The 13,684-nt window shown below is 45.7% G+C and overlaps 1 protein-coding gene across 1 annotated transcript in view; it reads left to right on the top strand.

Moving 5' to 3' along the window:
- Nucleotides 1–13,684, top strand: part of nrxn2b (neurexin 2b) — a 558,448-nt gene that overhangs the window by 528,410 nt on the left and 16,354 nt on the right. The window contains exon 17 of the mRNA XM_082161672.1: nt 5,381–5,552. Coding sequence (XP_082017798.1) covers nt 5,381–5,552 — 172 coding nt within the window. The remainder of the gene's footprint in view (nt 1–5,380; nt 5,553–13,684) is intronic.

The following is a 13,684-nucleotide window of genomic DNA, read 5'->3' as shown; positions in this document are numbered from 1 at the left end:
CGCTAGAGATCCGCTAGACGAGATCCGCTAGAGATCCGAGTTCCGCTAGAGTTCCGCTAGAGTTCCGCTAGAGATCCGAGTTCCGCTAGAGTTTCGCTAGAGTTCCGCTAGAGTTCCGCTAGAGATCCGAGTTCCGCTAGAGTTCCGCTAGAGTTCCGCTAGCGATCCGCTAGAGTTCCGCTAGAGATCCGAGTTCCGCTAGAGTTCCGCTAGAGTTCCGCTAGAGTTCCGCTAGAGATCCGCTAGACGAGATCCGCTAGACGAGATCCGCTAGAGTTCCGCTAAAGTTCCGCTAGAGATCCCCTAGACGAGATCCGCTAGACGAGATCCGCTAGAGTTCCGCTAGCCTGCCTGTGGTCCCGCAGTGGCTAGATATGGCGATAGGTGCTCAGCCTTGGCCAGTCTGGAGTCTTCCGTTATGTCGTCATACGGGGAACGGTTACATGAGCTTCACGAGCGCGATATTGGTTTCTCCTCGAGAGACATCATGGCTAGCAAACGAGCGGCGCATGGCAGTTGCTCAGTGTTTGGATGTACAAATGAACACAAAAGTCTTTTTTTTTAGTTCCTTCATGTAATAATGGCAGAGGACTGACTAATGTAGTGGCGCTGGTTAGTGTCTATACCTGATGTTATATATGACAGAGTGTTGAGTAGAGGTAAATCTTCAGGAGTAAATCATGGGTTATGTGTAACAGGACTTCAGTTTACGTGGACATGGAGAACTCTGTCATTAAATATTAGCCAGTGTACAGTCTTCTCTAAACTACAAAGATCACTGATATAGATGCTAATATGGCTTTAGAACGATAGCAACTCAGAGCAACATGAAAAGCCAACAGCGTAGGCTAGTGTTAGCATCTTCAGGAGCTTCTCCATCCGGATCGGACTCTGGGTCAAACTGGAAAACGAGTGCGTGTCTACGAGCCATTGCTACATCCCCTGTAAACATTAGCTGGTCAAGGCCACACCCCCACCCTCCACCTTGCCCCGCCTCTCTCCTCCTCATTAGCATTTAAAGCTACAGACACAGACATGGCTCGTCCTGAGGAGAGCTCACTGTGGGACTGGTAGTGGCAGTAATGCTGCACCACGGCTTCAGTATCAGTATTAGGGGCCACTGAAGCCTATAGAAGAGCATCCAGCATGTCATAGGACCTTTAATATTGCTAATTAACTTTTATTTTTGTATTTTAAAAGTTTCTAATTTTAAAGTTTTAGTAATTTTGTTGTGTTTTTTTAAAAATATATTTTATGGTATTTCAGTTTGGTAACACAAATATTATGTTATGTTTTAACCCTAGCGCATGAAAGAGCTGAAATCTCTCACCGGTGTGTGCTGCTGCGCATTCATTATTATCAACTCATTTACATAGTTAAATAAGCCTGTGTGTGTGTTTGTGTGTGTGTGTAAGAGAGTGTGACTGTGATTTATCTGTGTTTACACAGATCCACACGCATAACAGAAGGACAAATGAAGGACACACGCTCACTCATTCACACACACACACACACACACACACACACACACACACACACACAGTTCAGAACAGTGATGATTGACAGGATGAGTGGGCGTGGCTGTGTCAGGTCAGAGGTCAGGCTGCTTTCATCACTTCATCAGTATTCAGAGTTTGCTGAGCGTGTGTTAGCTAACGTTCACACAGCGAACGAGGCGCATTTACAAACCATCTGCTGCTACGCGTGTCACATTTCACCACCTCTCACACATACACACACACACACACATCTGAGAGAGAGAGAGAGAGAGAGAGGGAGAGGGAGAGAGAGCCATGATACTGACAGAGAGAGAGAGAGAGAGAGAGAGAGAGAGAGAGAGAAATTACAGAATTTTCCAGAATATAACTTACGTTTTTTCATCATCTTCTGCAACTTATATTCCAAACTAATTTAGACAAATATCTAATCATTCTTAAATCAAGATACATTTACTGGAGAAGCAAAATGACAACAGATAATAAGTCAGAGAAACTGATCTAAATAAAATGAGTTTACGGTTAAAATGAGAACAAATATGTGCCGCTGAGGTCAGAAAAAATATTAGTTTTGCCTTTGAATTAAGTTTATTTTTCTGACCTCAGCGGCACATTATCTGTTGTCATTTTGCTTCTCCAGTAAATGTATCTTGATTTAAGAATGATTAGATATTTGTGCTGGAAAACAAGACATGATGTTTTATTAAAATTGTTCGGAGAAGAGCATGTTCAGATAATTAACCTAATTAACATGGGAGGAGCTCATTCATGTAATCAACTCAGTTAGCGTCAGGAGGCGTATATACACTGAGGAAGAACAGTAATGGGTGCTTCTGGTTTTGTTGTCTTAATATCTCATGCACTTTAATTTCCCAGGTTAATGTGTCTTGCTTTAAGGATATTTTGTATTGAGGAAAAACAAGGACAATTATTTTTAGATCGTGTTCATGGACCGTCCATTCGTCACAGAAACACATTTGGCTGTTGGTGTTTTGTGCGTATGAATTCATATATTTGCCACATAAATAAATGAGTTCATCTCAGAACGGCTAAAATAAACACGGCATGACGTAACGTGTACACAACACTCCTCGCTCTCGCTTCGGGGAAGAGCTTCCATTGATTCACGTGCCTGAATCGTTGAATCATTCATCTTGACTTCCGGTTTCTCTTCACTCTCAGACTCACAGTGACACACATACACATATCAAACATTTATATGATGCTGAATGGAGCTGTTGGGTTGCATTCGGGTTAGCGGTGTCTAAAAACATGGTACTTTTCTTGAACCATAGTTCCCTGAGAAGAGAACGAGACGCTGCGTCGATGTCGCTTTGGGAATGATAATGCCCAAACAACATCGTACTTACAAGTGCCTGTCTGTGTGAAACTGTGGCACAACTAAGACATAAGCATAACCTCACGAATATGAGCAGGGAAGACCAACCCACCGCATCACAAACCTATTGAAGGGATACACCCGAAATTAAGGCCTTGGAGGCCGCCGTACTCCTGGCAGAATGAGCTCTGACAGCTGAAGGTGAGGGCTGACTGGAGACCTCATTAGCAAGAAAGCCTCAAATATCCACTGGCTGACTGTCTGCTTTGAAGCAGGAAGACTTTTCTTAGGTGATCCGAAACAAACAAACTCCTGATCAGATTTTCATCTCTGTGGACATATGTATCCAGCGCTCTTACTGGACAGAGAAGGTTCAGCTTTTCCTGGTCCTGATCTCTGAAAGGAGGAGGGCAAAAGGCTTGCAAACCGACAGGCCACGGTACGTTGGTCCGCACCTTCAGGACATAGCCGGGTTTAGGGTAAAGAAATGCCTTGACCATCCCAAGTGCCAACTCAAGACACGTGGAGGATACCATTAAGACCTGAAGATCTCCTACTCTTTTAAGAGAAGAAATGGCTAGAGGGAAGACTGTTTTTAAAGTCAGAAACTTTTCTGAAACCATATTAAGGGGTTTGAAGGGAGCCGCAGATAAGCCTTCTAAAACATTAGCCAGGTCCAGGAACCCTGGTACGAATTGCAGTCCTCAACCTAATAAACGTGTTATTAGAGGGATCCTCTCCAAAGATGCACCATCCAAAGGGACATGGTAAGCCGCTATAGCCTCCACGTAAACTTTTAATGTAGAAGGGGATAGCCCTGCTGAAAAGCGATCTTGTAGAAACTCTAGCACTGAACCAACCGGACAGTTAACTGGATCCCACTGTCGCTCAAAGAAGTGAAAACTTTCCACTTCAGGGAGTAAAGTTTCCTCGTAGACAGAGCTCTGGAGTGAAGTATGGTCACTACAGCCTCGGTTGAGTCTATGAGCTGGGCCCCCTCAGAGGTCAAACCCACAGTTTCCATATCTCTGGGCGGGGGGTGAAGGTCCCTTCTGTCCGGAATCTCCAAAGGAGAGCCGTTGAGGAGGGACACTTGGTCCGAGAACCATATTCGGCTCGGCCAGTACGGCGCTACTAGCAATAGACTTATTCCGTCCTGGCGGACCTTCTCCAGAACTCCTGGGAGCAAGGCAATCGGGGGAAAAGCATACAGACCAGACGTAGCCTCGGCCATGTCTATACCACAACATCCAACCCCAGGGGGGCTGGTTGTATGAGGGAGAACCAAAGTGGACAGTGCGTAGTATCCTGAGACGCAAACAGACCCACTTCTGCTTGGCCGTAGATCTCCCATATACTGTATGCTCCACCGCCTCGGGGTGGAGTCTCCAATCCCCTGGCCTCAGCTCCTGCCTCGACAGGAGGTCTGCTCCTATATTTTGGTACATATTTTTTACTTGTTCCATCACCAGAGCCTGCTCTGGATGTACTACTGCGAGTAACACCCCGTTGTATCACGGTGGACGAGAACAAAACTGGATCCTGTAACCTTTCTCTACAATCTGCAGGACCCATTGAGATACGTTTGGCAGAAAGCCACCATAATCTACTAAGGGAACCGGCTCTCGAGGCTCGTCTCTGGTATACTAAAAGCAGCCACTTGGTGACTCCAGTGGCGTCAGGACTACTTTTGGGCCGAAGCCTTCTTCATGAAAAGAACGGTCCTCAGATCCGGCTTCTGCTTAGAAGGCTTCGGCTGAGAGTGTCATTAGGAGCCCCCATGATTCATGCGTCGCCGAAGAGGCCAGGGGGCGCTACCAACGGCTCGGTTCTTGTTCCTAATCTCAGCACGATTGAGCCATAAATGCAGGGGTGCTGGGGGTGCGGTTTTCACAGGATTGTAAATGCAATTTACATTTATTCATTTTTAGAATTTAGTCATTTGTTTGTAATAAACAATTTAAGTAGGCTATTAAAAAAGTGTCGTGACGAAAAAACCATGTTACGTTCCGTCTCGCCATCGGACCAGTTGACACACGTGCTTCAGACACCATCACGCGGAGGCGTTCCCAAAGCGCGAGTTCCCTTGAAAGGGAGCATATATTTCATTGTTATGAGTCAAAATTGCTCTGTCTGAAACATGCAACTATCACAAAAAATAATCCAAACACACACACATGACAGCAAACCTACTTGGGGGCGGGACTATCAGTTTGACTGACCAATAGCAGATGGGGGCGGGACTATCAGTTTGACTGACCAATAGTAGATGGGGGCGGGGCAGATGACTCAACTGTGTGTGTGAATTTGAGAGGAAACAGAGTTTGGATTAGTTTGGAAGAGAATGAGCATCAGCAAATAAAAGAAAGCAGTGATTAATGAGTTTGACCTGCAAGTGAGACAAAAAGCATCAGTCACTACTATCAGGATGAAGAGATGATTTCTGGGTGTAAAATCACATGCTTCATGCTGACCCGCCCCTAATCTCTCTCTCTCTCTCTCTCTCTCTCTCTCTCGCTCTCTCCCCCGTGTGTGTGTGTGTCAGGAGCGTGGGAAGGTCGGCGTGATCTTTAACGTGGGGACGGATGATATCGTCATCGAGGAGGCTGGCGTGATGGTGAGCGACGGGAAGTATCATGTGGTGCGGTTCACTCGCAGCGGCGGGAACGCTACACTACAGGTGGACAATCTGCCCGTGATCGAGCGCTTCCCTTCAGGTGAGCGCACACACACACACTCACACACTCTCTCTCTCTCTCTCTCTCTCTGTCACTGAGGAAGATGTTTTTTGTGTAAATGATGGTCATAAACTGTTCCACATTTGAATGATTCAGACTATCACACCAAACCTGTTTGTGTTTGTCCAGCTCTATGTGTGAAGCGTGATTCCATAACAGAATCAGTGATGCAAACTTTATCAAATTTGGGACAAATTCATATTTGGCTGTAAAGACAATAGAGTCATTATTAAGATAAATTCAGTTCAAAACTAAATACAAATAAGTTATTACCTCAATGAACAGAATACCCTTAACTAAAAGATAAGTTTTCAACTGAGACTTAACAATTTCTGTTGCTGGAGCTTGCCGGATATGAAGGTCCAGTTAGTTATGAGTTCAATAACTGTGTAAAGTTCATCAGTTATGAAAGGAGTTGTGTGTTGAACAGCATCTAGTATGATCAGTCTCTGCTGGTGGAGTCACTGGGAGCTGATGAACACGCTCGGTCAGTGTGTGTGATTCATGTGGAGTTTCAGCACAGTAAGCTCACACTCACACACAGCTGGATATGAACATATACTGGTGTCATGATGATTGAGATGAATGTTAATGAGGCGTATCTGCGCTCCTCCTCAGCGAACAAGTGCGGTGTGACGCGAGGAGACCGGAGGAGTATAAATACCCCGTGACCCAGTTAGCGCAGTGGCATTGTGGGTAGAATGTTGAGCAGAATCTGAAACCCGTCCGGGATTGAACCGAGTCTCCGAGCCGTCGCCATAGCAACGGGTTCTGGAGGGAAGTTACCGTGATCTGGGTTAGAAGAGGGGGGGTGTCGTGATGAAGGGCATTACTGAGGGATCAGGGTTACTGATAATGTCTGAAAGATTGAGTTTCAGACCGATATCTGTGCAGTCGGACATGGAAGCCGTAGATCTGAAGCTTGAGGATAAGAGCATGTGATCACTGTTCCTCTACGGTCTCTCAGTCCATATATAAGGAGACTTTATCAATTATTGTTAGTTTGTGAGTGAGGTACTCATCGTAGATTCTGCCCGTTTACTGTCAGACAATCCTTAACAATACTGATGTTAGACTAAACCAGAGTTCTCCAGAGGAGCACACAATAACAGTTGTATGGCACATGAAATATTACAAAATTATAATTGTACATTCATCTGATTTAATTTCTCTAAATAAAATTTCAGTACAATGTAACAACGTGACAAACATAGTTAAATTGTGAGCATTATTTAATGAGCTGTCTTGTACAGTGTCACTTTACAATGATATTCCCAGTAGACTGAGACTCACAAAGGTTTGGAGTGTGTGTGTGTGTGTGTGTGTGTGTGTGTGTGTGTGTGTGTGTGTGTGTGTGTGTGTGTGTGTGTGTGTGTGTGTGTGTGTGTGTGTGTGTGTGCGTGCGCGTGCGTGTGTGTGTGTGGTGGGTGGATATGGCCATCAGTGTGACTATTTACTCTGCTTTACAATGCTTATCAAGAGCAGCATGAGATGTGTGTGTGTGTGTGTGTGTGTGTGTGTGTGTGTGTGTGTGTGTGTGTGTGTGTGTGTGTGTGTGTGTGTGTGTGTGTGTGTGTGTGTGTGTGAGCAGGGCCGTTTGAAGGAATTTGGGGGCCCCAAGCAAAATGGACATGGACATGGACATGGAGCCCCCCCCCAATAAAAAACATAATATGTAACCATATTCCGTCCGTTCGAAAAAAAAGTTGCACTAACTGTTTGTTACAAGCAGCATTTGCCGCCAGGCAGGTAGCTAACATAAAAAAAAATTCTAGCCTACCTGCTGCAAAATTACACCATTTGTACAAGACAAGTGGAGCTATTTTATCCAGTGTAATTTATCACTTACCACTAGGGGTGTAACAAAATTCACGGTTCGGTTCAATACGATACACATGTGTTACGGTTTGCTATGTTTTCGATACAGCAAAAAGAAAGAAATGCCAATTTCCTTGATTTATTTATTTTTCTTTCTTTTTTTATCATAAAATATGATTTCTTTTTACTTTGAGCAATTCTGGAGCTATAATTGGCTCTTCTTAGGAGCATATAAAACAAAACAGCTCCTTGGAAAAAATTTAATGTAATATTGTAGTAGTTATAAACAAATGTTTATTTTAGTTAAGATTAACATTTGCATTGTATTCATAATGTCAAAATAAAACCGACGTAATGTTACTTAGTTTGTTTAGTTTAGTTTAGTTTGTTTATTTATAAAGCACATTTCAACAGTCACAGGACTGACCAAAGTGCTGTACAATCATTAAATAGAACATAGCATACGGTTAAAATACACAACAGCTGAGAGGTTACATGTATAGTATTTGACAATTGAACTATAGACACATATTTAACATCAAATTAAAATTTATAAGCTACAGAAGAGAGGACACTTAGATGGTATTAAAAGCTAAGGAGAATAGATGAGTTTTCAGTAGGGATTTAAAAGCTGGTAGCGAAGGCATTATAGCCTACTATTCCTGCCAAACTATGTGAATGTTTCTCACTAGATCTCGCAGCGATGTTATTACTTCTGTGGCGAATTCAAATGCTTTCTTTACTGGATCTCTTATTAGCGCTGTGTAGTAACAGTGTCGCATGATCACGATCGGCTCGCGCTGCACTGGTCCAAACTGATAAACAACGGTCCGTCAACCACACAATAACGAGTAGCTCAGTTTCGTTCCGCTTGCATTACGTTTGCCATTTGATGTTGGGCAATGTTGTGGTCGCGCCGGCGTCTCTACATTATGAGCGCGCTTGCCACGCGCAACGCGCCTACATTTGAAATAACGAAATTTTGGTCGGCAGGAAAAATGATCCAACGAACCTCGGTTTGAAAATGCGTACCGAACACCGAACCGAAAGCCTCGTACCGAACGGTTCAATACGAATACGTGTATCGTTACACCCCTACTTACCACTATCTTGTTTTTTCTTATCCTCCTCTTCCTTTCTATTCATTCTTTTCTGGCTTCCTGAAGCATAATTCCGCTTCATGATGACTGCCGAGGAGTTTTTGTATTTTGCCGGCAGCAGAGATCACGTGGTTGGCTGGCTGCTGTACTGAGAGGGGCCCCCTTGAGGGGGATCCCGATAACAGTGTCATTGCACTTTACTGCATTGACTATCAAAGGGGCGCTCACACAGTTTGTCGTTGCATTTTATTCTTAACCAGTCGTTGTCTTGGGGCCCCAGGCCAGGTGTGTGGGTGTGTGAGAGGTGTGTGTGTGTGTGTGTGTGTGTGTGTGTGTGTGTGTGTGTGTGTGTGTGTGTGTGTGTGTGTGTGTGTGTGTGTGTGTGTGTGTGTGTGTGTGTGTGTGTGTGTGTGTGTGTGAGGAGCTCAGCGTATCGATCTTAAAAGCCGTTAGGGCGGGCGTACACGGTGCGAGTTCGGACACTCGGGAGGTCGTGAGATGTTGCACACGTTGCGAGTCAGTTTAACTGCTAATCGCGTCAAAGCAGCTGGTACACGGCACGACTGTCCTGCACGAATTTTATCCCGAGCCGGCAGCAATCACGTGGGCTTTCGCGCTAAACACAGAGACCGTCATGTTGCGAATGGGAGAGAGAGAGAGAGAAAAGTGTGTGTGTGTTTGTGTGTGACAGTGACTGTGTATGCGCACACTGTATGGTTGCTGCCACTGAGGTATAGCCCCATCGACGTGGTTGTGTATGATTTGGCAATAGGGGACAGCTGGTGAAAAAACATGTTTAAAAATTATCGGGAGGTCGGGAGGTGCTCGTAACGTGCTCGGCTTGGCTTGTAATTCCTCTCACACGCTGCGAACCGCAACCATGCGAGCTTCACCAATTCCACTCGATTTCTCCCGAGTGAAAAAAAATTATCTGCAGCAAAACAAAAATAGTGTCTGTGACTTTTGTTGCAACTGATAAGACACAAGTTGTTTTTGTTATTGTGTTTCATCCAAAAAAATAAATGGAGATTCATTTTCCTAATTAAATTTATTTTTTATTTTTTTCTTAAAACATGATATGTTGTGAGTTATTACTGATAATATATCGATTATCGCAATATTGCCATATCGTGATATTATCGGTATCGTGAACAATGTATCGTGTATCGTATCGTATCGTGAAGTACCCAGTGATTCCCAGCCTTATTCACCACATCACCGTCACAGTGAATCCTGCATTAGACGAGCTGGTGTGTGTGTGTGTGTGTGTGTGTGTGTGTGTGTGTGTGTGTGTGTGTGTGTGTGTGTGTGTGTGTGTGTGTGTGTGTGTGTGTGTGTGTGTGTGTGTGTGTGTGTGTGTGTGTGTGAGAGTAGCTCAGCGTGAGATGGGGAACACAATGTAAAACGCCGTGCGTGCTTGAGACATAACACTAAAGTCCCAAGGGCAGGTGCCCGGGGCTCATACAGTGCCTAATCACAAGGGACTCACAGAGAATCCGGGAAGAGGGGCTAGAATAGCATCATTCCTGTAATATGGAGCTCTGATAAGAGCATGTTATATCAAGTGTTCCACACAGCCAGGGCGAACTCGGCCTGGACTGGTAAATATGGGGGACTTACGCACTGCCCACAGAAGTATACAGACGATCAGTGATCGACGCTCTAGCAGTTTCAGCATCCTGAGCCGATAGCATCAGGCGGGCAATACTGAAAAATTTAACCGAGAGCAACCTAGCTTGCAAAGCGGGAACCTCGAGGTTATAAAACCTTATAAATGTAGACGGGGAGGCCCAGCCTGCCGCCATACAGATATTTTGCAAGGCAATCCCACTGGACCAAGCCCACGACGAGGCCATGCCGCTGGGAGGTTAACGGGTACCCGTTGATGGCCCACACATGTAGGGACCAACGCTCCGGGCAAGGATGCCAGATCGAGCCGTTTGCCTGCGAGAGGAGATCCCTCCTCACCGGTATCGGCCACGGGGCGGTACTCGTCAGACTGGAAACCAGGCTTGGTTTGACCAAAAATGGGGCGACGAGTAGCACTGGGCATCCGCTCTCCCTGATTCGCTCTAACACCTGGGGTAGGAGCGTGACAGGGGGAAACGCATAGAGCGGGCAGCGGGGCCAGACGTGAGCCAGCGCGTCCCTGCTCTTGGAGAAAAATTCCTGACAATGAGCGTTCTCTTGAGACGCAAATAGGTCTATTTTCGCTCTGCCAAATGTCCTCCATAGCAGTTTGACTGTCTGTGGGTGTAAAGACCATTCTCCTGCCGGAAGATAGTTTCTGGACAGTCTGTCTGGTCCCTCATTCAGATGGCCGGGCACATGCGCTGCTCTGAGCGAGCGCAGATTGTGCTGAGCCCAGACCAGGAGGCGTTCCGTCAGCCTGTGAAGGATTCTGGATCTGATACCTCCTTGGTGATTTATATAAGCCACCACTGACATGTTGTCCGAACGGACCAAGACGTGGTATCTTTTTATCTGGGGACAAAAGCGCCTCAGCGCGTTGTCGACTGCCATAATTTCCAGGCAGTTTATATGCAGAAGCTTCTCCCGTTCCAACCAATGGCCGAATAACGGTCTGCCCTCGAGCAGCGCTCCCCATCCCGAGGTTGAGGCGTCCGTAGACACCACCTTCACACTCGAGGAAGTCCCCAGTTACTCCTGACCGGTACCAGTCGGTCACTGTCCAAGGTTTCAGAGCTGCGACGCATTTCTGATCGACCTTGAGGCGCGCGAGACTGGAGTTCCAAGCTCTGCGCGGCGCGCGCGCTTTTAACCAATACTGCAGCGGGCGCATGCGAAGCAGACCCAGCTGAAGCACTGAGGATGCTGAAGCCATGAGACCCAGCATCCTTTGAAAACTTTTTGAGCGGGACTAAAGCGCCGTGGCGAAAAATCTCTGTCATGCGCTGAATACTGTCATAGTGAGCGAGTCCAGATCTGTGCCCAGAAAAGATATTTTCTGACTGGGAGACAGTGAACTCTTCGCCCAATTGACTGTGAGACCTAAATTCTCGAGGTGATCGAGTAATATGGTCCTGTGTTCTATGAGCCCCGATTGTGATCGAGCTAGAACCAGCCAATCGTCCAAATAATTCAGCACTCGTATGCCTCGGAGCCTGAGGGGTGCGAGCGCTGCATCCATGCACATTGTGAATGCGCGAGGTGCCAGGGATAGGCCAAATGGCAGGACTGTGTACTGATATGCCTGACCCTCGAAGGCGAATCTCAAAAAATCGCCTGTGACGTGACGCTATTTGTATTTGAAAATAAGCGTCTTTCAGATCTATCGACATGAACCAGTCCCCTTGGCAAATTTGCGAGAGGATTTTCTTGGTCGTGAGCATTCTGAACCGTCGTTTCAGAAGTACTTTGTTTAGTCGTCTTAGATCTAGAATGGGTCTGAGACCCCCGTCTTTTTTGGGTACCAGAAAATATCTGCTGTACATGCCCCCTTCGCTCTGAGCTTGTGATAAGGGTTCTATAGCCCCTTTGCTCAGTAACTTCGCTATTTCGGCCCGAAGTAGGTGTGCTACTTCCTTTTTCACCGTAGTATCGATTTGCGCCGCTTTGCGTTGCAGGCGTCGACCGAACTGTAGCGAATAGCCTCTTTCTATAATGTCTAGCACCCACTTCGAAACCCCGGGTAGCCTTGCCCATGCGTTTGCACGAATGGCTAGGGGTTGAATGCGAAGCGCGCTCTGGTCGCTCAGTGACAGAGGGGCTTCAGTGTGCTGAAACATAAGCGTCGCGCTTATGACATTTGAGGCAGGGGGCGCGCTGATAACAGCGGGCAGATTGCCCGCGCTCGACTCCTCTGCGGTGGTCAACCGAGAGGGGGAGGGCTGGGCGAGTCCCGTAAGACCTGTCATGTCTATGTGTGAATGTGGGCGTGGGATAGTGGGCACATTTACAACACTGAGAGCATTGTCTGCCTGAGCAGAGCGAATGCATGTTGGTTTCGTTTTACAGAAACCTTGAGACATGCAGAACGTAGTGTTTGTGGGCACTGGGCAGTGGGCACATTTACCCCATTTAATGCGCAATCGATCTGGGTCGATTTCATGTGCGCGAGCCCTGTGCGACGGGCTGTGTTTCTGTGTAGGAATGAGCACTGGGCAGGCAGTGGGCATTTTGTCCACACTCATAACACCATCGGCCGTGGCCGGAACACCAGAAAATACACTCTTATGGGCTTTATCTGGGTAGCCATAAAGCGGCGTTTGTGTGCAGGCAAGTGGGCTGTGTCGCCGACTTGTTTACTGTAGAATACACTGGAACAGTCGCATTTACTGGAACTGAACGAGCGAGAAATTGCCATAGAAACAGAGAGCGTCAACATGCTGGCGTTTGTTTGCAGGTGTGCGTGTATTACAATAGGCTCGTCCACTGCAATATTGACATTTCCAGAGAAATGTGTGAGAATGGAGGTAGTGACGCACGGAAACCATAGAAACGGTGTTTGGGTGCAGGCGGGCGGGTTGTACAACGCGCTCGTTGGCTGCAAAATGCACAGCGTTTATACGCCCACGTATAAATATAATTAATTATTATTCATAACGGATTATGATCAATAATTAATATTTTAATTATTTTTAATTATTTTCATAATTTACTGTAGCAGAATCAATAGTATGATCATTTTATCAGTTCATCCAATGAACAGAAAGCATAAACAAGTATTAACTCTAGGAAATATAATATCTTCCTGGCCAAGAAAGAATTAATCCCCAGCTAACAATAAATTAAGAAATAATCACGGGTAAAAGCATCGGTAACTTAGATCAAAGTTCAAGACAATAAAATGTATAAGCAGAAAACAAGTAATCTCTTTGTTCAAATACAAACAATACTTTATTGATTATATACTAACACATAAAACTAATATCTAACACAAACACACACACACACATTCATACGAGTTGCAGAAGGAAAAGAGTAAGGAAAGATTAAGTTTTAAGAGTGAGTTTAAGAGTGAGATGATGAAATCCTAAGTTTATGCACTTATAAGACATGACCTGGAACGAACCATCCATCATTAATTTAACCCTTCTATCGTTTCTTAGACAGGTTATTCAATTTATATCCATACACCAGTTCAGCTCTTAGTCTGGAGATACTTGCTTGTCTTTGCTTTTGGGGATTCCCTTTTGTTGCGTGAAAGGGGTTTTCCCGGTCCGTTCGTTG

This window comes from Leuciscus leuciscus (genome assembly GCF_965113295.1).
Source record: "Leuciscus leuciscus genome assembly, chromosome: 2".
Lineage (NCBI taxonomy): Eukaryota > Metazoa > Chordata > Actinopteri > Cypriniformes > Leuciscidae > Leuciscus > Leuciscus leuciscus.
The sequence above is the reverse complement of the archived record's forward strand: the minus strand, read 5'-3'. Positions and strand labels throughout refer to the sequence as shown.